The 27469-nt window shown below is 48.0% G+C and overlaps 1 protein-coding gene across 3 annotated transcripts in view; it reads left to right on the plus strand.

The window, feature by feature from the left end:
* The first annotated feature begins 1276 nt into the window (after positions 1-1276).
* LOC140405402 (integrin alpha-7-like) overlaps positions 1277-27469 on the plus strand; it is a 364198-nt gene continuing 338005 nt past the window's right edge. For all 3 annotated transcript variants that reach the window (XM_072493761.1, XM_072493762.1, XM_072493763.1), the window contains exon 1: positions 1277-1665. In XM_072493761.1, the coding sequence (XP_072349862.1) occupies positions 1505-1665 (161 nt within the window). In that variant the 5' untranslated portion in view covers positions 1277-1504. The remainder of the gene's footprint in view (positions 1666-27469) is intronic.

A 27469-nucleotide genomic window follows, 5' to 3' on the forward strand; every position in this document is an offset into this window, starting at 1 on the left:
AATTCTATGATATCTATGATACATCTAACTTAGGTGTCATCTTTTTTTTCTCAAAGAGTGAACTCCTCACTTCATCACTGGGTGGTCCTGATTCCCAATGAAGTTCCTGTTCCCTCTGAAATTTCAACACCTAAATTATTGGATGTCGGAAAATTTTTAAATATTTTTTCTGTCACCTAATGCGGTATAAATATAGGTAATTCACACTTTCCCATTACGTAAACTGTGCTCCCTCTCCAAAAATAGCAGCAGCTTCAGGCATTTCCATTTTCTCAAGTTCAATGTGCTATAAATATGCCCTAATCATTTGTTATAATTACCTTGTGTAATACTGTACTTGGTGCTAATTTGTTAAGCATGTTTGTTTGGAACTGTCTGGAGATGTTAAAACATTCTCAGGTTTATTCTCTGTTTCTTGTTTTTAAATTTAGAGTACCCAATTCATTTTTCCAATTAAGGGGACAATGTAGCGTGGCCAATCCACCTACCCAGCACATCTTTGGGTTGTGGGGGCGGAACCCACACAAACACGGGGAGAATGTGCAAACTCCACACGGACAGTGACCCAGAGCCGGGATCAAACCCGGGTCCTCGGCGCCGTGAGGCAGCAGTGCTAACCACTCCGCCACCGTGCTGCCGCTGGTTTATCCTCCGTCTCTGTTGAGGAACCTGCCGGGGGGGGGGAGATACCATCTGCAGGACTTCTCCGTTGGCGAGATTCTCCGCATCGCCAGCAGCGCACCCACGCCTGCAGATTGCCCGACAGCGTGGGATGCCCACAACGGGAAACCCCATTGGCCGGCTGGTTCAACGGAGCATCCCACTGCCAGCAGGGGGCGTGCTGCCGTGGAAAACGGGGCTGGCGGGATGGCGAATACCGCCCCACGTGTGTTTCGTTTTTTGTCCGTGAAAATGAGCTGATAGAGCTTTGTATTGGAATGGTGACATTTCCTTGTTTAATAGTTAGTGTGATATGTGGAATGTTACCCAGTTGATTTTCAAATCTTTGTTACTGCTGACCATTTAATAAGCAAAATATTCTCAAATGCAAAAAAAAAAGAATCTAGTGTGTGATGCACGATCAGTTGCACAAAGACGCAGATTGGGTACAACTGTGGCTTTATTACAGTCAGATGCGTGGCCTCCTGCTGCAGCTGGCAAAATGGCAGGGCGCTGGAGGTCATGCATATTTATACAGTTCTCTGTGGGCGGAGCCAGCCGGCAGGAGCTACCGACAGGTCCTACCTTACATCTCCTATTACAGTGGTTCACCACAGTGTGAAAGGGTTACTGGAAGCCAGGATTTCAGGGAGAGATGTGTGTGTGAGAGAGAGAGAGAGAGAGAAAGAGGGAGTGTTTCACCAACACTTACAGTGTTCAGTAAAGTGGCAGCGGTGCATTTGCCTCCTGTCAACGCGAGGTCGCACAGAGACACACACAGTCAGTGCCTCTCTGTCAGGCTGGCTAACAGCTCCTGCTTGCACAAGGAGACAGGACTTCAGAAATGACACCTCTTCTGTGCGCCTGCTGTCTGCTCTTGGCAGCCCGGAGTTCAGCTTTCAACCTGGAGACGACCAACACCATCGCCAAGGAAGGGGAACGTGGGAGTTTGTTTGGCTTTTCGGTGGCGTTACACAAACAGGTCAGCCCGGACCCACAGAGCTGGTGAGTTGGGAAGATTTTTGATTCTGCAGGGTCTGTTATCCGAGCTCACTGTAAGATTCGTTCAAATATAGATTGATTGATCAATCAGTTAATTGTTAATTGAGGGGGAGGTGGGGAGAATAATTTTTGATGGGACACCCTCACCCAGACGTGACGTTCACCAGATTAACGGGATTGAATATTTCTAAACAACTCATTTATCTTGATGTCAACTTTTTAAAAAAAATGTATCTCATTGGGAGTATCCAAAAATGGTCATAATTGCTCTTCTGGCAAATATTGTATCCTTAACCCTTTTTGTGACAGGTTGCAATATTGAAACCAATCCTATCCCAAGAACTGACTCTTTCTTAACATCCCTCCATTTATTAAATGTGTGCACTACGTTATATGAAGCCCAATGTTGACATGTAATTGGAAGTGCTGTAAGGGGCAAGAAGGGGGTTCAACGTGTTAGCAATTGTGCTGCAACTTGAAGCCTGGGTTTCAGTAATAATATTCAGAAGGTGATTTATTCTTTGCCCTTGATGTACGAATGAGTGGCACCTTTCAGATGGCTTCAAGTGAACAAGGAATTGCTCTGTGAAAAAGTTAGCAGGTCGCTGCACTGACAGCTGGGATTGTCTACCCCCCTTTTGACTTCAATCTGCGAGAGCAGCCTTCAAACCCTCCTATCCCCACCGTTTTCCAGGCGTTTAAAAACCTGGCCGTCCTTGGTGGGAACAGCTCATGAATTATTTAAAGAGTGCTCCCCTCCCCTCCTCTCTCCCCTCCCCTCCTCTCTCCCCTCCTCTTGCAGCCAAACAGTTTCCACAACTCGCCGACGAAGGGCAAGGACTCCGGGAACTTGCTCTGAATCCTCGGGGTCGGTGGCAGGGGTTTGCAGGCCGGGTTGGCAGCTTTGCAATCTTTACTGGCAATAACCAAATGCTGCAGCCGCTTGATACGGAAAATGAAACCCAAAGTTGACCGTTTAAAGTATCATTTTTTTAACAAAAATAAATCTTAACCGCTGGACCGTTATTACAACAACAACTTGCATTTATGGAGCACCGTTCATGCAGTAAAGTTGGACTTTATGTGCATGTATATAGCACCTTTCATGGACTAAAATTGAACATTTATTACAACAACGTGCATTTATATAGCACCTTTCGTAGACTAAAGTTGAACCTGTGCATTTATATTGAACCTTTCATGGACTAAAGTTAGACTTTTATTACAACAACAGATTGTATTTATATAGCACCTTTCAAGTCACAAAGTTGTATTTTTATCGCAACAGTGTGCATTTGTATAGCACCTTTCATGTAGTAAAGTTGAACATTTATTACAACGTGCATTTATATAGCACCTTTCATGTAGTAAAGTTGGACTTATTACAACAACGTGCATTTATATAGCACCTTTCATAGACTAAAGTTGAACATGTGCATTTATATTGAACCTTTCATGGACTAAAGTTAGACTATTATTACAACAACAGATTGTATTTATATAGCACCTTTCATGTCGTAAAGTTGGATTTTTATCACAACAGTGTGCATTTATATAGCACCTTTCATGTAGTAAAGTTGAACATTTATTACAACAACGTGCATTTATATAGCACCTTTCATGTAGTAAAGTTGGACTTATTACAACAACGTGCATTTATATAGCACCTTTCATGTAGTAAAGTTGAACATTTATTACAACAACGTGCATTTATATACCACTTTTCATGGACTAAAGTTGGACTTATTACAACAACGTGCATTTATATAGCACCTTTCATATGGTAAAGTTGAACATTTATTACAACAATGTGCATTTATATAACATCTTTCATGTAGTAAAGTTGAACATTTATTACAACAATGTGCATTTATATAGCACCTTTCATGGACTAAAATTGAACATTTATAACAACAACTTGCATTTATATACCAGTTTTCATGGACTAAAGTTCGACTTTTAGTATAGCAACAGATTACATAGAACATAGAACGATACAGCGCAGTACAGGCCCTTCGGCCCACGATGTTGCACCAAAACAAAAGCCATCTAACCTACACTATGCCATTATCATCCATATGCTTATCCAATAAACTTTTAAATTTAGGAGGGGGTGGTGGTGGAGAAATCCAGAACTTAGGACCTGGACAGCTGAAAGCACCGTTGCCAATGGTGGAGCGAAGAAAATCGTGGATGGGCAAGAGGCCACATTTCGAGGAATGCAGAGATTTTGGAGGGTTGTAGGGCTGGAGGAGGCAACAAGGAGGTGCCAGGGCCACGGAAGGATTTGAAAGCAAGAAAAATATTTGTACGATTGAGGTACTGTCCGGACTAGGAAGCGATGTGGGTCAGTGAGCAGGGAAGTGATAGTGAGTGGAATCTGGGGATTTGGAATCTGTGCTGATTGATCCTTCATCTGTTGTGTTGCCCTTAAAGGGATGTGATGATTGTCTCTTGAAGGGCAACACAGCTGCTCAGGTTTACAGGGGGGGCAGGACAAAAATAGTTGAGACGAGAGGGAACAAGTGTGGGTCTTTCAGATCAGCTGTGGTAGGGGGGGGGGGGGGGAGGGGTTCGGGTAATGACACAGAAGTGGTCTTGGTGACGGAGAAGAATAATGTCGGAGAACAACCTGAAGACAATTCACAGAACCCTGATTCGATTTAAAAATTAACACTGAAACCAAAGGAGGAGATGGGAAACGAAAAGTTCTGTTCAAGAAGTGGGCTGTTAACGGAGAGAGGCGAGGTCAGCATTGGAGGAAAGCAGAACTCTTTCATGGTTGAATTGGAGGACGTTACAAATGTGAAGCGGAGCAAAGCCACCCAGGGATGGGAATATGAGGATAACTTAAAAACCTGGTGGAGTGGGAGCAGACGCATGTCTGTAAGCATAGAAGTGATGGACAAATGGGATTGATGTGGGGTAGGATCTGGACGATAATAAGTTGGACGAGCTCCAGTTTAAGGTGGATGTTTCTCAAATAGGAGGCACTGTTTTAAAATGAGGAGTCGCCCTTTGAGGACAGAGATGAGGAGAATGTTTTTTCCCAGAGGGCTGTGCGACTTTGGAATTCTCTGCCTCAGAAGGCGGAGGAGGCGGGGTCACTGAATATTTTTAAGGTGGAGGTAGATAGATTCTTGTTCGGGAAGGGAATTAAAGGTTATTGGAGATGGATGGGAATGTGGAATTAGAAACACAAAAGATGAGCCATGGTCTTATTGAATGGCAGAGCAGGTTCGAATCACAAAATTGTTACAGTGCAGAAGGAGGCCATTTGGCCCATCCTGTCTCCACCAGCTCTCCAATAGCATCATGATTTAGTGCCAGTCCCCTGCCTTTTCACTGTACCCCTGCACATTCATTCAAATAATCATCTATTCAAGTAATCATCTAACACCCTCTGGAATGCCTCGATTGAACCTGCCTCCACCACACTCTCAGACAGTACATTCCAGACCCCAACCACTCGCTGTGTGAACCTGCCTCCACCACACTCACAGACAGTGCATCCCAGATTCTAACCACTCGCTGTGTGACCCTGTCTCCACCACACTCACAGACAGTGCATTCCAGATCCTAACCACTCGCTGTGTGAACCTGCCTCCACCACACTCACAGACAGTGCATCCTAGATCCTAGCCACTCGCTGTGTGAACCTGCCTCCACCACACTCCCAGACAGTGCATTCCAGATCCTAACCACTCGCTGTGTGAACCTGCCTCCACCACACTCACAGACAGTGCATTCCAGACCCTAACCACTCGCTGTGTGAACCTGCCTCCACCACACTCACAGACAGTGCATTCCAGACCCCAACCACTCGCTGTGTGAACCTGCCTCCACCACACTCACAGACAGTACATTCCAGATCCTAACCACTCGCTGTGTGAACCTGCCTCCACCACACTCACAGACAGTGCATTCCAGACCCTAACCACTCGCTGTGTGAACCTGCCTCCACCACACTCACAGACAGTGCATTCCAGACCCCAACCACTCGCTGTGTGAACCTGCCTCCACCACACTCACAGACAGTGCATTCCAGACCCTAACCACTCGCTGTGTGAACCTGCCTCCACCACACTCACAGACAGTGCATTCCAGACCCTAACCACTCGCTGTGTGAACCTGCCTCCACCACACTCACAGACAGTTCATTCCAGACCCTAACCACTCGCTGTGTGAACCTGCCTCCACCACACTCACAGACAGTGCATTCCAGATCCTAAGCACTCGCTGTGTGAACCTGCCTCCACCAGACTCTCAGACAGTGCATCCCAGATCCTAAGCACTCGCTGTGTGAACCTGCCTCCACCACACTCCTAGACAGTGCATTCCAGACCCTAACCACTCGCTGTGTGAACCTGCCTCCACCACACTCGCAGACAGTGCATCCCAGATCCTAACCACTCGCTGTGTGAACCTGCCTCCACCACACTCACAGACAGTGCATTCCAGACCCCAACCACTCGCTGTGTGAACCTGCCTCCACCACACTCACAGACAGTGCATCCCAGACCCCAACCACTCGCTGTGTGAATCTGCCTCCACCACACTCCCAGACAGTGCATCCCAGACCCTAACCACTCACTGTGTGAAAATGTTTTTTTTACATCACATTTGCTTCTTTTGTTAATCATTTTAAATCTGTGCCCTCTCGTTCTCGATCCTCGGGAACAGTTTCTCCCCATCTACTCTGTCCAGCCCCCTCATGATTTTGAACATCTCTATCAAATCTCCTCTTAGCCTTCTTCTCTCCAAGGAAAACAGTCCCAATCTCTCCAATCTATCCTCACAACTGAAGTTTCCCATCCTGGAACCGTTCTTGAAAAAGAAAAATGAAAATGAAAATCGCTTATTGTCACAAGTAGGCTTCAAATGACGTTACTGTGAAAAGCCCCTAGTCGCCACATTCCGGCGCCTGTTCGGGGAGGCTGGGACGGGAATTACATTCCTGTAAACCATTTTTTACTCTCTCTCCAATGTGTTCACATCCTTCCTCTAGTGTGGACCCCAGAACTGGACACAATTGGGGTGATTCTCCGAGCCCCGCGCCGGGCCGGAGAATCGCCGCAACCGCGCCACGAGGTGCGGAGAATCGGCGCCATTTGCGGCGGCGTGTTTGGGCCGAGTGGCCACGCCGATATGACAGAGTCCCGCCGGCGCCGTACACCCCTGGTCGCTACCGGTGGGAACGGTCGGGGGGTGCGGCCTGTGGGTGGGAGGGGGGCTCCTTCACCGGGGGGGGGGGGGGGCTCCGATGGGGTCTGGCCCGCGATCGGGGCCCACCAATCGGCGGGTCGGGCCTACTTTCTGGCGCGGCCGGCCCCTGAACACCGAACCGCTCCAGCGCCGTGCATGCCCCCCTGTGGGGGAATCGATCGTACCCAGGCCCGGTTCGCGCTGTCGTGAAATGCGACGGCGTTCATGACGGCGCGAACACTTGGGCTCCATATCGGAGAATCGCCCCCCAGATTCCAGCTGAGCTCTAACTCGTGTCTTGTATCAGTTTAACATAACCTCCTTACTCTTGTACTCTCTGTCCCTATTAATAAAGGTCAGAATACTCTCTGCTTTATTAACTGCTCTCCCCACAGGTCCTGCCACCTTCAATGACCTATGCACATTTACACCCAGGTCCCTCTGCTCCTGCACACACTTTAGAATTGTACCCTTTATTTTATATTGTCTCCATGTTCTTCCTACCAAAATGCATCACCTCACACGTCTCCGTATTAAACTTCATCTGCCACCTATCTATCCACTCCACCAACTTGTCTCTGTCCATTTGAAGCTCTACACTGTCCTCACAGTTTACAATACTTCCAAGTTTTGTATTATCCGCAAATTTTGAAATTGTTCCCTGCACACCAAGATAGAGATCATTTTATATATAGCACAGGGCTAAATTGCTGGCTTTGAAAGCAGACCAAGGCAGGCCAGCAGCACGGTTCGATTCCCATAACAGCCTCCCCGAACAGGCGCCGTAATGTGGCGACTAGAGGCTTTTCACAGTAACTTCATTTGAAGCCTACTTGTGACAATAAGCGATTTAAATTTTTATTTTAATTTTATATATATTTTATTTTGAGGGACCGAATGGCCGATCTTTGCTCCTGTTTTGTATGTTCATAAATGAGCAACATTAAGCACAGATCATTAGATTTGTATTTAGACTAACTAGCTCATCATTCCTGTTGATATATGCATGTACAGCAATTGAAAGGTCATGCTGGGTAGCTTCTTTAGGGAGTTAGGATAGGGCATCCCTAAGAAGGTATCTATTGTAAGGGATCTTCCTGCTGATTCCCTTATTTCCCCTTTCTTTATTTTTGCCGTTATTATTTTTGATCCATGGTTGCTTGATGAACATGTGTCTTTAAGTCAAGCACCAGAGAGAATGGGGAATTCAAGAAGTTGCAACATAGTATATGGTGCTGCTAGCTTTGGACAACAGAACCCAGACTTTGTGGCACCCTAGAGATGGGGTGGGACTCGGTTCGATTGGATTGGATTTATTTATTGTCACGTGTACCGAGGTATAGTGAAAAGTATTTTTCTGCGAGCAGCTTAACAGATCATTAAGTACATGAAAAGAAAAGGGGATAAAAGAAAATACATAATAGGGCAACACAAGGTATACAATGCAATTACATAACACCGGCATCGGATGAAGCATACAGGGTGTAGGGTTAATGAGGTCAGTCCATAAGAGGGTCATTTAGGAGTCTGGTAACAGCGGGGAAGAAGCTGTTTTTGAGTCTGTTCGTGCGTGTTCTCAGACTTCTATATCTCCTGCCCAATGGAAGAAGTTGGAAGAGTGAGTAAGCCGGGTGGGAGGGGTCTTTGATTATGCTGCCCGCTTTCCCCAGGCAGGGGGAGATGTAGATGGAGTCAATGGATGGGAGGCAGGTTTATGTGATGGACTGGGCTGTGTTCACGACTCTCTGAAGTTTCTTGCGGTCCTGGGCCGAGCAGTTGCCATACCAGGCTGTGATGCAGCCCGATAGGATGCTTTCTATGGTGCATCTGTAAAGGTTGGTAAGAGTTAATGTGGACATGCCGAATTTCCTTAGTTTCCTGAGGAAGTATAGGCGCTGTTGTGCTTTCTTGGTGGCAGCGTCGACGTGGGTGGACCAGGACAGATTTTTGGAGATGTGCACCCCTAGGAATTTGAAACTGCTAACCATCTCCACCTCGGCCCCGTTGATGCTGACAGGGGTGTGTACAGTATTTTGCTTCCTGAAGTCAATGACCAGCTCTTTAGTTTTTCTGGCATTGAGGGAGAGATTGTTGTCGCTGCGCCACTCCACTAAGTTCTCTATCTCCCTCCTGTATTCTGACTTGTCGTTATTCGAGATCCGGCCCACTATGGTCGTATCGTCAGCAAACGTGTAGATGAAGTTGGAACAAAATTTTGCCACGCAGTCATGTGTGTACAGGGAGTAGAGTAGGGGGCTAAGTACGCAGCCTTGCGGGGCCCTGGTATTGAGGACTATTGTGGAGGAGGTGTTTCATTCTCACTGATTGTGGTCTGTGGGTCAGAAAATCGAGGATCCAGTTGCAGAGTGAGGGGCCAAGTCTGAGGTTTTGGAGCTTTGATATGAGTTTGGTCTGGGATTCTGGTGTTGAAGGCGGAGCTGTAGTCAATAAATAGGAGTCTGATGTAAGAGTCCTTGTTGTCGAGATGCTCTAGGGATGAGTGTAGGGCCAGGGAAATGGCGTCTGCTGTGGACCATTGGTTGGCTGGTGGCAAATGAATTGGCCAAAAGGCCGTATTCTGCCTGGTAACAGGTGGTGATTGGATCCTGCCTGAGTGGGATGATTTCCAGAGACCAAAGGAAAGCAGAGTTGAGACCGGGACACGACAGGGACAAGGGCCTGCTCTCTCTCTGTTGATGTATGTCTGAACCTACAGAGAACCTGAATGAGTGAATCTACAGGGAAACCATTACAGGCTGTGAACAGTGACCTGGATCTGAAAGCTCACTTTGAAGGAAGGTCTGCCTAAACACAGCCATCTGAAACAAAGACTCCTTTTCCTTTTACTTATTATTTTCACCCCTCTCCTCCCCTCTGTGTTTGTCTGTCTTGTGTGTGTGTGTGTGTGTGTGTATATGCATAGAGGATGGGGTGAAGTTAAAGTGGGGAATTAGGAATTAGATAATAGTTAACCAGTTGTATTTGCAGCCTTTTTCATGCTAGTTCTTGTTATAAATAAACAGTAATTGTGTTTACATTTACAAATCTGGTGACTGTAATTATTGGGCAGCCAGGGGCCAAAGACTTTAGGTGCTTTTGGTTAATTCAGTTGTGTTGTGACTCCAGGTCAAGGGGGGCTGGAATTAACCATGCCCTAGCCCAGGGTGTTGTAACACTATGTATAGGGACGTGTAGCAATGTGCAGCCTGCACTGCTTTAACTTTGGAAACTACAGACACAACGCTTTATCACAGTATTGAAGTTGAAAGAAAAATATTTAATTACTACTGTATAAGTAATGAGTACAGCTGGGTGGAAATATGTTTTTGGAAAAATGGGCTGGAAATTTGTCTCGGGTGGTGGCTCAAAATGGGTGGGATCGAATCGGCTGCCGGAATATTCATGGCAGATCTGGGGCGATGCCGTAAAGGCGAACCGCGATCGACCGCCTGGCCAAAATCGAGGTCCGTGCCTTGCGCCAATTCAGGTGCCAAACTCCAGTCCCTCGTTGGTGACGATAATGAGTTTTGCGCCCCACGCTGGCTGTAGCATGGAAAACCAGCAATTGCATTAATTTAAATGGGATCAGCGGGTTGGACACAGTATGCTCCGCCCTTCCGCGATGCTCCATTCCTCTGAGGTGGAAGTCTCCCGGGTGTGAATTACTGCAAGTATTTACAAATGTGGACTGGGCACCATGGCTGCGGAGGGGGAATGAGAGGCTAAATAAACACTGAAAAACTGTCAGCTTTGCTGGGGTATGGCTGCCCGGGCTGGGGGCAGTAGCGGGTAGTGACGTAGTGCCAAGTCCGTGGACTCAGGGTGTCCCCCTCTGAATCGGGGTGGCCTGGCTCAGACCCCATTGCTGCAGTCTGTGGATTTAAAGCCACCCCTTTGGTGCTACTGACAGGTTCCTGGCTGCTCACACTGCTGACTGCTCACTGTGTCCTGTGAATGCTCAAAGAGCCTCTGTCATCTGGGAACCCACCCAGGCCGCCCCTCTGGACTCCCTCATTCCTCAGCTGTATCATCAAGGGGATGGGCGTGGCCAAGCTCAATCAGAGGCCCACCAGGTGTTGGCTCTCCTCAGAAGCGCTGCCCCACTGCAGAGGAAGCAGGGGATCAACAGAGCTCACCCCAACCAGAGGACACCTGCACCGTGGCCTTTGGAGCCCTCCCTGGTTCTCTGCCCCTCTCAGGGCAGAGGCCTCACCAGTGCCCCTCAGGATCACCAGCTGTCTCCATCTGGTGAGACTGGCAGCACTGGCTGCCTTTGCCACCACCTCCCAGGCAGTGTTCAGGAGGGCAGGCTTGAGCCTGCGGCCTACACTGGGGAAGAGTGTCCCCCCCCCCGCTCCTCACTGGCATGGAGCTGTGGGTCCACCTCGGACCCCCAACCTCAGGGGACTGGTCTTCTCTGAGCCATCTTGGTGGCTACAGTGAGTGTGTGGTAAGTAGAGCGTTTAAAAACACCTCCAGCTGGCAGGCTCTCGGGCACTAACTCCAGCTCCAGTGGTTAGAACGCCCGCTGGGCAGGGAATAGCTTGGAATTTGCATGTCCTGAATTGCTCCACAAATAGTGCCCCCAATGTGAACGCGAACAACACGCAATTGAATCCCAGCGTCAACACTTGGGGTGGGATTCTTCGGCCCCGCCCGCCGCAAGATCGCCACGGGCGGGACACGGACCATGTAAAGATCCATTGACCTCGGGCAGAAATTTCCGGACGCGGGCGGACACGGCCGAAGAATCTCGCCCTTGGTCTCCTGAATGGAGAATTCTGACCCTGATTCGGACAACGCTCGGCACAACATCGAGGGCCGAAGGGCCTGTTCTGTGCTGTACTGTTCTATGATATCGCCCTTTTTACACCATCGCCTGAGATTCATTTCAATCCCACAAACGCCAAGTTTGTTTTAAGGTTAGTTTTTTTCCCCCTCCCAATACTTTTGCAGACTGAATGGGAAGAGAGAGAGGTACACTCATTTAACATTTTGGTTCATCCAGGAGAAAGGGTGACTCCGTTTGGCACACAGCTTTGACCCCCCCTCCCAGTGTCGTTAAAACAAAATGCACTAAGGTAACGTAAAGAATTAGCACACGCCCCGAGTTGGGAGCAAACATCTGCTGGAGTGTTAATGTTTCACTAGAAGGGGAGGTAATCGTTAACCGGGGCAGATTATGCACAGAGATCCGAACATACAGTGGAGTGGCTTCAAACAAAGCAGCAGTCGGATGGTTAATGTGCAGGTTCATGTGAGAAGCGCCCAAGCCATTAACACGGTGCACATAACCCCTCAACTATAAAGCGACCCCGTTACCGTGGTAAATGAGTGGGGAGATGGGCTGACCTTTTTTGGTCATATTGCATTCACCCTGATAATTGATGACCGAGCGGAGTTATTTGAAGGTTGTCTGCCATATTTATTTTGACTGGCTCCAGAAACACATGTCACTCACTTTATTAACTCCTGTTAGAAATACTGCAGAAAATATCCCGGGACAGCTAGACTGCAAGGCGTCCAATTATATATCATTGAAGAATGTAGGGTGTGCATTCGGAGTCATTCATCCAAGTATAAATATTCAGAAAGAACGTTTCCTCATTGGCTCCTTTCTCCAGGAGCCTGATTTCCTTCCTTTTTTTTGAGTTCATATATTTTCATTCCTGCTGCTTTTTCAGTGTTGACTTTTTTTCTCTCTTTTTAAAAATGCACCTCCCTCTTCCCATTTTGCTTCCTGAAGGTGGGGCTTTGGAAGGAAGAGCAGCTCCGGATCTGCCAGCTGGACCTCCGCCCAACCTGCCGTTCTTCTTAGCTGAGCTGATTCAGTGGGAGTATTGCTCGGGCTATTCGGCCACGGGGGGCAGCACAGCCTAAACCCAGCCCTTGCCAGACACCCGCATATTTAAAAAAAAAATTGAGAGTACCCAATTATTTTTTTCCAATTAAGGGGCGATTTAGCGTGGCCAATTCACCTACCCTGCACATCTTTTTTGGGTTGTGGGGGTGAGACCCAGGCAGACACGGGGTGAAACTCCCGTGACAGTCACCCGGGGTCGGGTTCGAACACGGGTCCTCAGCGCCGTGAGGCAGCGGTGTCATCATGCCACCCCAGCCGCCATTTGCTTTTATTTTTTAAAAAACTCATCAGAGGAGAGAAATCCTGCTGTCTGTTTTCTCCCCACAACCTCCCACCCTTTGGGCTCTGAGGCAAATTCTTGTGCCCCTCCCCCCCGCCCCCTCTCCTTTTCAAACTATCTCAGTCCCTTTGTTGTTGACATTCCTTTCCTGGCTGCCTTTGACCTTTTTTTTTAGTTTGCAAATTGATTCACTTGAGTGCTATTTTGCTGGTGCTGTTGCCATGTGCAATGCTGGAGAAATTAGGCGGAGTTTAAATTCCATCTATCTCTCACCCCTGCCTCTCCAACCATCCACTTTTAAACATCTTGCTTCAGAATGTCGAGATTATTTTCTTCGCTGGGCTTCTACCCAACCAAAGGCCACGTTTAGAGAAGGGCAATTTATCTCGGTGTATTCTGGGACCTTCCAAACGGATCAGCTGGATTGATTATCCAGTTCCCTGGATCTTTCCCAATAGACATTCCCGTGGGATGTTGTGCAAAGGAGTAGCTAGCCTTTAATTCTCTCTCTTTATAAGACCGTGTTAGAAGGGCTACTTCAAACATCTGTGCCCAGATAATGTGACTGTCCCGGGGGCCCTGTTGGGAGACACCTCACTCCACGGGGAATTAGTTAAGGAACAGATAGCAAGAACCGTCAGATTCGGGGCTGTGAGAAGCCTGGTTTATCCGCTGACTCATTCAGTTCTAAGTCAATTTTTCAAGAATTCATTGTAACTCTTAAACACTGCTTGCAACGTGTGCTTACCCCCACACTTCACAAATAACTCATTTGCCCGGAGTGTCCCGGGAGTTGTAAAAGATGTTTATTTTTCAACGCTAATGGCTTATTTTTGGTCTGATGAGGAATAACGAAAGCAGACCAGGCTGCTTGCAGTGGTGGCATCATATGGTGGACCTGACTGTTTATGGCTCAACGTGGATATTTGGGGATGTTGGCATGCCAGGCTGTTTTTCTTTGCCCACAAGCATAAGCAGCATATGGTGCTATTGGTCACACATGTATTCCCGTTCTGGCATCCACTGCCTGGATTTGAACTTGGTTGGGCCTTTGTTTATCCGTTCTTGGGATGTGGGCTTTGCTGGTCATTTATTGCCCCTTGAGAAGGTGGTGGTGAGCTGCCTTCTTGAACCGCTGCGGCCCGGGTGGTGTAGGTACACCCACAGTGCTGTTAGGGAGGGAGTTCCAGGATTTTGCCCCAGCGACAGTGAAGGAACGGCCGATATATTTCCAAGTCAGGAGAGTGAGTGACTTGGAGGGGAACCTCCAGGGGGTGGGGTTCCCAGGTATCTGCTGTCGTTATTCTTTGAGGTGCTGGAGGTCGCTGGCTGTGCCAGCATTTATTGCCCATTCCTAATTACCCTTGAGGGGGCAGACTCCTGGTCTGGAGTCACATATAGGCCAGATCGGGTAAAGATGGCAGATTTCCTTTCCTAAAGAACATTAGTGAACCAGATGGGTTTTTAACCACAATCAGCAAGGGTTTCAAGGTCATCATTCGACTTTCAATTCCAGATTATTGAATTCAAATTTCACCATCTGCAGTGGCGGGATTTGAACCCAGGTCCCCACAGAAACTCTGGGAATTCTGACTAGTCCAGTGACAATACCACTACACCACTGCCTCCCCGTAAATCCGACTGTGCAGTGGGGCACTTTCTCAGAAGTGCCCGCTTGGATTATGAATTCAATGCTTGGTAGTGGGCCGTGAAGCCACAGTCTACTGAGGCACAAGTTTCACCACAGGCCTAAGTTGACGACATTACCGTACCTGTGTGAGTGTGCTTGTGTGTATGTGTATATGCACACAGGCGCACACTGTGGTGAGGAAAGAACTATCTTGCTTATCTTAACCTACAATGAACAATTTATGCTGGCTAGGAAATAAAAAAAGCTTTCATATGGGAGTAATTGAGCAGTCCCTGGATCGCTTGGCAACCTTACCAGTTCATCAAGACTGTGAGGAATCAAGAGCCTGGCTGGAGTGGAATGGGAAAGAGGACAGACGTGTCCTGAGCAAAATTGAATGCATTTGCAAATTCTTGTGTATGGTGACACTTTACTGTCAAGCAACAAAAATCTGGCCCTGCAACTGGGAAATGACTTCTGAGCTATCGACCCAGCGAATACATTATGAGCACAAAGGTAATTCATTTCAAATTTAAAAAAATAAATAAATTACATTGGTCTTCGAAGCTGCTGAGCTTGTCATTTAGTTTTGTGGCAGGGCATTGCCTGTCAATAGCAATTTCCAATTACAGATGGTTAGAGCGTGCTTTGAATCCTTAAAGGCACAGTACAAGTTACAGGTCCCTGGAGTGTGTGATTTTCATTAAGTGGATTAAAGTCTTGGATGCCAAACTAATTTCTCTTGGACCAATGCAATTTACTTTTTCTGTGTGCGGAGCTCAAAACCCGTACGTTATTTTGGCAAGAGTACTGTTTTTTGCATTGAAATGCAGGGTTTTAAGCGAAGCACAGGTCAGTGAAATTCTCTACGGCATTTAGTGGGTGGTACCACTTAGATCCAGTGGATGCAATACCACAAGGCAGCATTACCGTTCCAATCATGAATCATTTTTATTAAATGAGGCTCGGTCTCTTTGTCCAGAGTCATTAATATTGATTGTAAGTAGCTAAGCCTCCAGCACTGATCCATGTGGTACTCCACCTAGTCACAGCCTGCCAACGTGAAAATGCCCCGCTTCTCCCGACTTTCTGCTTCCTGTCCATGAACTAATCCTCCATCCATACTAATGTATTGCCTCCAACGCCATGAGCTCTTGAGTTAAGTATTTGTGCGGAGCTGAATGAAATTTAGAGAGGAAAATCCAGAGCTTGGGGCCGAGGCAGCTGAAGACACAAGTTGACGACCATTGTGGGTTGCGAGGCATGCCGACCTCCATTGTTGAAGCTCACGCAGGTTAGGAGCTCTACTATTGGGTCAAGGTGCCCAAGGACATGGGAGAGAACAAACAGCTCAGGTTCCAAATAGCTGGCAAGTGCGAGCGTGTGGCAGGCAGGCGAGAGTGAGATTAAGCTTGGCTGTGCCAACCTTCAGCACCATTAGGAAAGGACGGCAGAGGCATGGAGATAGTTACCTTGTTCAGACACATGCACAAGCATGGCCGGCTGCTCAGCATGATGGGGAGGAAGCAAGTCAATCTGACAATTACTGTCTTCAATGACTGAAGGGGCATGGCGGAAATAGAACTCGGGCAGCAGGGCTCAATAATCATTAATAATTTCTTTTATGACAGTGTAATGGAGAAATTCCACTCAATCACTCACACTTCGATATGAAGGCACTGGGTGATCATGCAGTTTACTTCTGCAACACCAGAAGTTTATAGTTTATCACTAATCAGGTTAGTCACTCAAGAAGATGTTTTAAGATACACCCGTTTATATGTTGGGAGGATAAAAAATCCCAGTAAGTAGGGTGCTCTTTCAGAGGGTTAGTGCAGACTCGATGGGCTGAATGGCCCCTTTGTGCACTGTAGGGATTCTATGATTATATGAGAAGAGAAGTGAACCAGCTATGAAAAACCTCAGCCGTTCCTATTATGTCATTGAGGGCGGCACAGTGGTTAGCCCTGCTGCCTCAGGGCGCCGAGGGCCCGGGTTCAATCCCACCCCCGGGTCACTGTCCATGTGGAGTTTGCACATTCTCCCCGTGTCTGCGTGGGCCTCACCCCCACAACCCAAAGACGTGCACGGTAGTGGATTGAGCATGCTATATTGCCCCTTAATTGGAAAAGAAATAATTGGGTGCTCTAAATTTATTTTTAAAAAACAACATTGAGCATGACAGCTGAAGTGTGAGGTTTCTGCCAACTATCAATCTTTGTTCAGCTTTTCCAAATCCCCTCTTTGCCTGCACTCCCAAATATTCACAGTACAATCTTTCAGACAATAAAGGTTTGCAACAGAGGGTTCAAATGTTTGCCCCATCCCTCCCAAAGGCACCAACTCGTACAAAAACATATGGAATCCTCGGCTCTGTAGCTATAAATGAGCTATATCCTGAATATGTCCAGTGCACAAAAGCAAAGGGGATACTGCCAAACTATTACAAAAACACAGCTTAGCCCTCCATTCGAGTATTATTCTCTGGCATTGGAGAGAATGCAGAGGAGATTTCCTCGATGATACCAGGGACTTTGTTTGAAATTCATTTACAGGGTGTGGGCTTCGCTGGCGAGGCCGGCATTTATTGCCCATCCCTAATTGCCCCTTGAGAAGGTGGTGGTGAGCTGCCTTGAACCGCTGGAGTTCATGTGATGTAGGTGCACCCACAGTGCTGTTAGGGAGGGAGTTCCAGGATTTTGACCCAGCGACAGTGACGGAATGGTGATATATTTCCAAGTCAGGATGGTGAGTGACTCGGAGGGGAACTTGCAGATGCTGGTGTTCCTATGTGTCTGCTGCTCTTGACCTTCTAGATGGTAGCAGTTGTGCATTTGGAAGGTGTTGCCTAAGGAACCTTGGTGAGTTCCTGCAGTGCATCTTTGATACACACGGCTGCTACTGTACATCGGTGGTCGAGGGAGTGAATGTTTGTGGATAGATGCGAATCAAGCGGGGCTGCTTTGTCCTGGATGATAAGCTTCTTGAGTGTTGTTGGAGCTGCACTCACCCAGGCAAGTGGAGAGTATTCCATCACACTCCTGACTTGTGCCTTATAGATGGTGGACAGGCTTTGGGGAGTCAGGAGGTGAGTTATTTGCCACAAGATTCCCAGCTTCTGACCTGCTCTTGTAGCCACAGTGTTTATATGGCTGGTCCAGTTCAGCTTCTGGTCAGTGGTAACCCCCAGGATGTTGATAGTGGGGGATTCAGTGATGGTAATGCCATTGAATGTCAAGTGGCGATGTTTCCATTCTCTCTTGTTGGAGATGGTCATTGCCTGGCACTTGTGTGATGCAAATGTTACTTGCTACCTACATCAGCCCAAGCCTGCATATTGTCCAGGTCTTGCTGCATTTGGACATGGACTGCTTCAATATCTGAGGAGTCGTGAATGGTGCTGAACATTGTGCATCATCCGCAAACATCCCCACTTCTGACCTTATGTTGGAAGGAAGTTCATTGATGAAGCAGCTGAAGATGGTTGAGACACTATCCTGAAAAGTCTAGGAGAGTGGGCAATGGAGTGGCAGATGGAAATCAATGTGGAAAAGTGGAATTTAGGCATAGGCTATTTTCTAAATGGGGAAATGCTCAGGAAATCAGAAGCACAAGGGGCTTGGGAGTCCTTGTTCATGATTCTCTTAATGTGCAGGTTCAGTCGGCAGTTAGGAGGGCAAATGCAATGTTAGCATTCATGTCGAGAGGGCTAGAATACAAGACCAGGGAGGTACTTCTGAGGCTGTATAAGGCCCTGCTCAGACCCCATTTGGAGTATTGTGAGTAGTTTTGGGCCCCGTATCTAAGGAAAGATGTGCTGGCCTTGGAAAGGGTCTAGAGGAGGTTCAGAAGAATGATCCCTGGAATGAAGAACTTGTCATATGAGGAACAGTTCAGGACTCTGGGTCCTCCAAAAAAAAAAAGTATTTTTAAGAATTTAGATCACCCAATTAAGGGGCAGTTTAGCGCGGCCAATCCACCTAACCTGCACATCTTTGGGTTGTGTGAGCGAAACCCACGCAGACACGGGGAGAATGTGCAAACTTCACACGGACCTGGGACCTCGCCGCTCTGATTTGTTATGCTTTTTCTGTACAGGACATACCTGGTTGGGTAGATGCCAGAATTGTAGCTGTACTGGAACAGCTTGACCAGGCAGGTTGTGGAGTTTCAGTACTATTGCTGGAATATTGTCAGGGCCATGGCCTTTGCAGTCTCCAGTGCCTTCAGCCGTTTCTTGATATGGCTGAAGACTGACATCTGTGATGATGTGGACCTCCAGAGAAGGAGACTTGAGAAGCTAGGCGTGCTGTCCTTTTGCTGTGACTTAGTGTACATGAAGCACATCTACAGGCCTCACTCCACACCATCTTCCATTGTCATAGAATCATAGAATTTACAGTACAGAAGGAGACCATTCGGCCCATCGAGTCTGCACCGGCCCTTGGAAAGAGCACCTGACTTAAGCCCACACCTCCACCCTATCCCCGTAACCCAGTAACCCCACCTAACCTTTTTGGACACGAAGGGCAATTTATCATGTCCAATCCACTAACCGGCACATCTTTGGACTGTGGGAGGAAACCGGAGCACCCGGAGGAAACCCACGCACACACGGGGAGGACGTGCAGACTCCGCACAGACAGTGACCCAAGCTGGGAATCGAACCCGGGACCCTGGAGCTGTGAAATAACTGTGCTAACAACTGTGGTGAAGCCATCGCACGGTAAAACCAGTTGTTTCTTGGCTTCACCGTGAGCCAAAGCAGCATCAATACTTTAACTCTCCAAGTGCCTTCTGACACTGCACAGACCACTCCGAGGCTATTCCATCTTTGAGCAGTTGATACAGTGATAATAATCTTTGTTGTCACAAATAGGCTTACATTAACACTGCAATGAAGTTACTGTGAAAAGCCCCTAGTCGCCACATTCCGGCGCCTGTTCGGATACACTGAGGGATGTTTGCTCAGTCAGGGATTAATTTCGGATAATAGACAACAATCCCCATGATGTTCTCAGTTCTTCATAGATTATCATAGAATTTACAGTGTAGAAGGAGGCCATTCGGCCCATCGGGTCTGCACCGGCTCTTGGAAAGAGCACCTTACTCTATCCCCATATCACAGTATCCCCACCCAACACTAAGGGCAATTTTGGACACTCAGGGCAATTTATCATGGCCAATCCACCTAACCTGCACATCTTTGGACTGTGGGAGGAAACCGGAGCACCCGGAGGAAACCCACGCACACACGGGGAGAACATGCAGACTCCGCACAGACAGTGACCCAAGCCGGAATCGAACCTGGGACCCTGGAGCTGTGAAGCAATTGTGCTATCCACAATGCTATCGTGCTGCCCCGTACCGTCTTTGTTCTCAGGTCCCTTTGCTTTCAAATTTCCCGCCACCTTCTCTTGCGTTGGGTGGATACCGTCACCATGTATTCGGTGACCCAGGTCGGTTACACTCGGCACCACAACACAGCACCAATGGTATTTAGCTTTGATGCCGTGATCTTGAAGTCGATCGAGGACCTTGTTCAATCTTACGTTGCACTCTTTCTCTCGTCTTGCTGCTTATCAGAATGGCATTTTAAGAAGCAGCACATTCCTTTCATCGCTCTTAGTACCTGATCTCTGATGCTTTGCGACACTGCGGGGGCAGTAGACACCCAAATGGTAACCTGGTACCACCCTTTGTGTGCGTGAATGGTGAGCTCTTTGCTCTTGTCAGTTAATTCGAATTGAAAATATGCATTTGACAAATCTACCTGACTTCACCTTCCCATGGCTAAATTAGAAATTAAATCTCCACTGGTAGGTAGTGGGTGAGTCTCATTTTCAATCACCTTATTTATCGTTTGCTTATAATCTGTACAAATCCGACAAACCCTTCTGCTTTTTGAACAGTCACAGTGCATGCGGCCCATTCAATGCTCATTACCTGAATTAACCCTGTTTGTTCTAGTCTCTCCACCTCTTTACTTTGCTGCTTCTAACTGTGTGTGAAGCACTAGACTAGCCTTGCAAATGTCATTGTCCATTGTCCTTAATCTTGATTTCAGCCTTGTGATGCCTAATTTTTATCCTTTGATCTTCCTCGCTCAAAGACCACTTTGTGCTCTTTTAGCACTTTCTCAGTGTCGTCAGACACGCTCTTCTTAACCTAATTCCTTCCCCTCAGGGAGACTTTGTATCCTCTAACTGACACTAATGGCAAGTAATAGGATGCATCGTCATATTCCACCTGAACACTATCCTGACCCTCGCACTGAAATACTGTTATTGGAATCAGGTCGACACGGTAGCACAGTGGTTAGCACTGTTGCTTCACAGCGCCAGGGTCCCGGGTTCGATTCCCGGCTTGGGTCACTGTCTGTGCGGAGTCTGCACATCCTCCCCGTGTGTGCGTGGGTTTCCTCCGGGTGCTCCGGTTTCCTCCCACAAGTCCTGAAAGACGTGCTGTTGGGTGAATTGGACATTCTGAATTCTCCCTCTGTGACCCGAACAGGCCCCAGAATGTGGCGACGAGGGGATTTTCACGCTAACTTCATTGCAGTGTTAATGTAAGCCTACTTGTGACACTAATAAAGATTATTATAATGTCAGTGAAATCGCAATGGGTCAAAAGTGGATGACACGACATTGCGGTTATATCAAAATCATTGACCGTTTCTGCTGGCAGGATAGCAAATCCTAAAGAATGATGCCCGCCATGAACCAAAATTCTGCACTGTTAACGCGGATTAGCCGAAGTTTGTCATCTGACCATACCGACTAATCAGAGTGGGATTGGCCCACCTGGCATGCCTGTTTCCCCAGCCAATTCCTCTAAAGGCACTGTAGCACAAAACCACCAAAAACGTGCTTGACTGCATTGACAACATGGCGGTCTGTACCGCGCATGTCCGAAGAGAGCACGTTAAGCAGAGGAAAGTTACAGAGTCTTTCTGGAGCTAACTTTTCCATCCAAAACTCTGTCCTTTTACTCAGTCAGACCATGGTGAGGTGTGAATAAATTGAATAAAGACTTTCCCCACAGGTTTACTGCGTTAATACGTTTTCATTTGGCATTTGACTGTTGTTTCGGATGTGGACTGCAGTTGTGGACTGTAACGTCCCAAGGTTTTCATACATGGGGCTGGCTTTTATGCAAGGGTTGTTGGGGGGAGCATATGACTGCCCCTGTCCACCCCCCCCCCCATTGGGAAATTCACTTGAGAGCCAACCAACTTAAAAAATGGCCGTCCCACAGGCTAATACACTGCTGACAGCCTTAACGAGCATGGCGTGGGTCTTCCTCCCCTCAGTGAGAGGTGGTCCCACTCTCGATTGGCCGGCAGCTCCAGCAGTCCTAGCAGTGCAAAAACTCCGCAGCGGGCACTGTTGGGGGCTGCAATCAGGCGAAAGAGTGCAATGGATCTCTGACGGTCTCAGAAAGGCCTGAGAGTTTTGGACATGGAGTGATTCGGCACCTGAGGGTGGTGGGGTGCCTGGCGGTTCGGGGGGTGTGTCCTGGAAGCCACAGAGTTAGGTATCAACTTTTTTTTAATCATTATTCGTTCATGGAATGTGGGCATCACTGGCTGCGCCAGCATTTATTGCCCATCCCTGAGGGCAGTTAAGAGTCAACCACATTGCTGTGGGGTCTGGAGTCACATGTAGGCCAGACCAGGTAAGGATGGCAGATTTCCTTCCCTAAAGGACATTAGTGAACCAGATGGGTTTTTACGACAATCAACAATGGTTTCATGGTCATCGTTAGACTTTTAATTCCAGCTTTTATAGAATTCAAATTCCACCATCTGCCCTGGAGGGATTTGAACCTGGAACCCGAGAGCATTACCCTGGGTCTCTGGATTACTAGTCCAGTGACAATACCACTACACGACTGCCTCCCCCTGGTGGTGGTGGGGGGGGGCTTCTTCCTGCTTTTTTCCCTCAGATAGTGGCAAAGCAGCACAGTATTCGGGTCAATTGGCTTGTTGACATTTTTGTTTTGTAAAATGACGGGCGAGCTGCTGATTTCGGCCAAGTGTATTGTGGGAAACCGGCGTGTTGACGTCGGGTTCGCGACCCGGCAGCAGTCCTGATTTCCAAACGTGAAATCCAGCCCGATGAGGGTGGTTTTGAAGTTCAGTTACTATGTTGCGAAATGGGAACATGTGATGGCCATCATGTAGCAGCAAGATGCCACATGCTTACTCCATGAAAACAATGTTTCGGAGGAGGTGGCAATAATCATCTTGGAGGTATGAATTCCCTTTGTTTCTCGATGTTTTGGCTAAGATCAAGTAGAGCATCTGGCCCGAGATCAGTTGTAATGCCTGTTCTTGGATCTAGTATGTCTCTTTTGTGGGGAACATGAATTGGATTTGATTTGAATTGTTTTTTGTAGCAAGGAAGGAGATGGATTAGGGGTTTGCCCAGCCACTCTGTGCATTGAGAAAGGAATAAAATTGAAATGTCAAAAAACTAGAGAATCATAGGCTGCTTTCCTGTTTGATGGGGAGAGCTGACTGGTGGTAATTAAAAAATATATATTTTTATTCAAGGCTTTTTACATATATACACAGAATACCGAATATCACCCCAATGACCAGCACAGACCTCCAAACGCCTGATACCAACAGCCCATCACATCCTGCCTTCCGCATTTTAACCCCCCCCCCCCGGACTCCTGGGCTCCCGGGTCTTCCGATACACCGAATATCGCCACCTCCGGGCTAGGGACCAACCCCATACCCAGCACCTCGAACATCCCGCCCGAGAACCCTGGCCGAAACCCCCTCAGTCTTGCACAGGCGCAGAACACGAGGACATGATTCGCAGGCCCCCCTGCACACTGCCCACGCCTATCCTCCACCCCGCCAAAGAACCTGCTCATCCTCTCCACCGTCATATGGGCGACTGGCAGTGATTTAACCTGAGGATCACCACACCTCGGGCGGGGAGAAAAGTCTTGGCTAAGATCAAGCAGAGCATCTGGCCCGAGATCAGTTGTAATGCCTGTTCTTGGATCTAGTATGTCTCTTTTGTGGGGAACATGAATTGGATTTGATTTGAATTGTTTTTTGTAGCAAGAAAGGAGATGGATTAGGGATCAGCCGGGAGGGGGATTGAACCCATGCTGTGGGCCTCGCTTGCGTCACGAACCAGCTGTCCAGCCACCTGAGCTAAACCGGGCCCTCAAAATTCCCTTTCGACTTCCCTGATTTTTTTTTTCTTCTTCTTCAACCTCGCCAACATGCCCCACACACAGCTGTCAACATTCAGGTGAACTTTGACACTGGAATTTGGTCCAAAAGGCCGATCCCAAGCCAATCAAACACCTGGAGATGTGTTCAATTTTAGAATGCATTCAAGTAGATCCAGTGAAATGTCTCGGCCAAAATGAGTGGAGCTCAATGGGTCTGCCACACATCTTTTGTGCTTTGAGACTGCAGCTGGACAGCCTTCTGCTCGGCCACCAGTGACACCACTGTTGTGCAGCTGTGAGCAAATGAGTGTGACGAGGCCCACAATGTCCTTCTAAGATTCTGCCCCCTCTCTCTCCCGCCCTTGAAGAGATGCCTTCTCTTCTCATGGTGCTTCCCTACAGCATTGCAGCTGACATCAGGTCAGTGTAATTCCTGCGTCTCACTACTGTGACACCACACTTGGCAGCGAGACTTGAAGAAACTCTGCACCATCACCTCAATATACGAACATTTTCATACGTTTGAATAGTTTCTCAGTCTCTCTCTCGTTCACGGAGCCCAATACAATTCTCCTATTTTAAGTCACTTACGTATCTGGAAAATGTAAATACAGCTATGAAAGTGTGATTTTGGCTGCTTCCCATTGGTTGGATGTATTGAGTTTCAAGTCTGTGGACACCCCTATATCTCTCTCAACTTTATCCTTAACTATTTCACCACCACTCCTGCAGGTTGCCAATATTTCCTTTCGATTTATGAAACTTTACAGCTGTGTGTATTAAAATGTCACCGGCCATTATCCTTCCTACTTGTGGATTCTTGTGAAACATATCTGGTTCCTCAGATATACTGCCTCTCTTAGTTGGGTATCACCTGTGAAATTGAGCCATTTATATCTCACCCCTCCCTCCCTCTGCAGCCCTCTGTGTTCCTCCAATGTTGGCCTCTAGCACGCCCTCCACTTCTTGTCCACTACGAATGGTGGCCAAGCCTTCAGCCACCTCATCACAAAATCTTGACATTCCTCCCCAAAACCTCGAAACTTTGCCACCTCTCTCCCCTCATTTAAGATGCTCCGAAAGAGAATAACTGGCTTGGTGGGTCTTTCTGTGGCCCAGGATCCTCATGAGAAGTTGAGAAGCTTGTACTCCTGCAATCCACCCCTCAGGATGCAGCCTATAGGAAGTCCCCCAGCAGACTATCAACGGAAGGTTAGAATCAAAGAATTTACAGTGCTGAAGGAGACCATTCGGCCCATCGAGTCTGCACCGGCTCTTGGAAAGAGCACCCCACCCAAGGTCAACACCTCCACCCCATCCCCGTAACCCAGTGACCCCACCTAACCTTTTTGGACACTAAGGGCAATTTAGCATGGCCAATCCACCTAACCTGCACATCTTTGGACTGTGGGAGGAAACTGGAGCACCCGGAGGAAACCCACGCACACACGGGGAGGATGTGCAGACTCTGCACAGACTGTGACCCGCGGCCGGGATCCAACCTGGGGCCTTGGCACCGTGAGGCAGCAGTGCTAACCACTATGCCACCGTGCCACCCAAAAACCTACCTTTCTCCATGTGCAGCTTTGTGTTATTTTTTGTTTTATTCCACCAATGTGAAATTCCTTTGGACATTTAATGATGCTAAAAGTGCGATTATATAAATGCAACCTTCCTATTCTTCTTTCCCCCATACCTGTCGATTTGTAAAACTTTGAATGTCAGTGTGGTACTTTATTCCGTAATGAATTAATTCACTTAAATATGGCTTTGTCTTATCAGTTTGACATCTGCTAATTCACACTAGTGTGTCATGTATACCTACAGATATTACCGGACAGCTACTTTGCACTTTAATTATTTTTCTCTTTGGTGGATGATTCTGGTGTAAACATGGATCTGTTCCTGTGGTGGCCCATCAGTATTTCACATCCGAATATAAATATGTATGAGAGAATGGACCAGCATTTGTCGCTTGTATAGTCACAGGGGAGTTGCATTGCATCCTGGGTATTGCGAGCAAATGCATCTCCAAATAAAGCTGCATTATCCTAACTCTTGAATGCATTTAGATTGGATTTACTTTTCCTTATATTTATCCCATTCTCATATAATTTACAGTGCAGAAGGTTAGCCATTCGGCCCATCGAGTCTGCGCCGGCTCTTGGACAGAGCACCATACCCAAGCCCACATCCCCAACCTATCCCCATAACCCAGTAACCCCACCCAAACCAACACTAAGGGCAATTTTGGACACTAAGGGCAATTTATCATGGCCAATCCACCTAACCTGCACATCTTTGGACTGTGGGAGGAAACCGGAGCACCCGGAGGAAACCCACGCGGACACGGGGAAGATGTGCAGACTCCGCACAGACAGTGACCCAAGCCGGAATCGAACCTGGGACCCTGGAGCTGTGAAGCAATTGTGCTAACTACCATGCTGCCCTCTCCTGATTCCTCTCTTCCTGACTGATCTGTTTGGAAGTTTGGATGGCACAGTGGTTAGCACTGCTGCCTCACAGCTGCAGGGTCCCAGGTTCGATTCCCGGCTTGGGTCACTGTCTGTGCGGAGTCTGCACATTCTCCCCGTTTGTGCGTGGGTTTCCTCCGGGTGCTCCGGTTTCCTCCCACAGTCCAAAGATGTGCAGGTTAGGTGGATTGGCCATGTTTCAAAAATACAATTGCCCCTCAGTCTGCAGGGATGGGCAGGTTAGATGGGCTTACAGGGATGTGGAGGGGGGGAGGGGGCAAGGTAGAGAGCTCTTTCAGAGGGTCGTTGCAGACTCGATGGGATTAATGGCCTCACCGGGGGAATCGAATAGTGAAGTGATAGATTTATTATGCTTCATGGTGTCATTGGCTACCACTTGTGGAACAGTTACCACACCATGGTAACTGAGATAGGGTGGAGGTGTGGGCTTGGGTAGGGTGCTCTTTCCAAGGGCCGGTGCAGACTCGATGGGCCGAATGGCCTCCTTCAGCACTGTAAATTCTATGATTCTAAGCTTTGGCGAGAGGGTTTTTTTTAATCCAATCTCTGCTGCTTTCACGAGGTGCACCATCTCCTGGCTTCATCGTATTACTGTGCCAGGCGTGGCTCAGCTGGTCGAATTTGCGGCTGGAATTTTCTTGCCCCTCCCGCCACCAGTCCCGCTGAAGTGATTGAACGCCACGACGGGGCCATAACAGTCTCGCTTTCCTCCCGAGCATGTCGCCCAGCCCACACACATTGCTGTGCACGTGGCGGCCGCAAGTCGGTTTCCATCCCGCATTTCTATATGTTTACACATCGAACACAACGTTTCGAGTCCAGATGACCCTTTGTCAAAGCTCACCCAAACTCACCCAAGCCCCTGGTTTCGGCGGTCCCGAGTCCCGCCATCCCAATAAGATCCATCTCCGGGCTACCAAAGGCCAAAACGTCAGCCTATCTCGCCCTCCTGGACTCCCGGGTCTTCTGACACTCCAAAGATCGCCACCTCTGGACTCGGGACCACCTTCAGGACCTCCGACATAACGTCGGTGAAGCAATGATCTGATCGAATGGCGGAGCAGGCACCCAGGGCTGGATTGCCGACTTCTGCTCCTAATTCCTATGTTCTGTTCCTCAGTTCATGCTATTTT

Source organism: Scyliorhinus torazame, chromosome X, assembly GCF_047496885.1.
Source record: "Scyliorhinus torazame isolate Kashiwa2021f chromosome X, sScyTor2.1, whole genome shotgun sequence".
Taxonomy (NCBI): domain Eukaryota; kingdom Metazoa; phylum Chordata; class Chondrichthyes; order Carcharhiniformes; family Scyliorhinidae; genus Scyliorhinus; species Scyliorhinus torazame.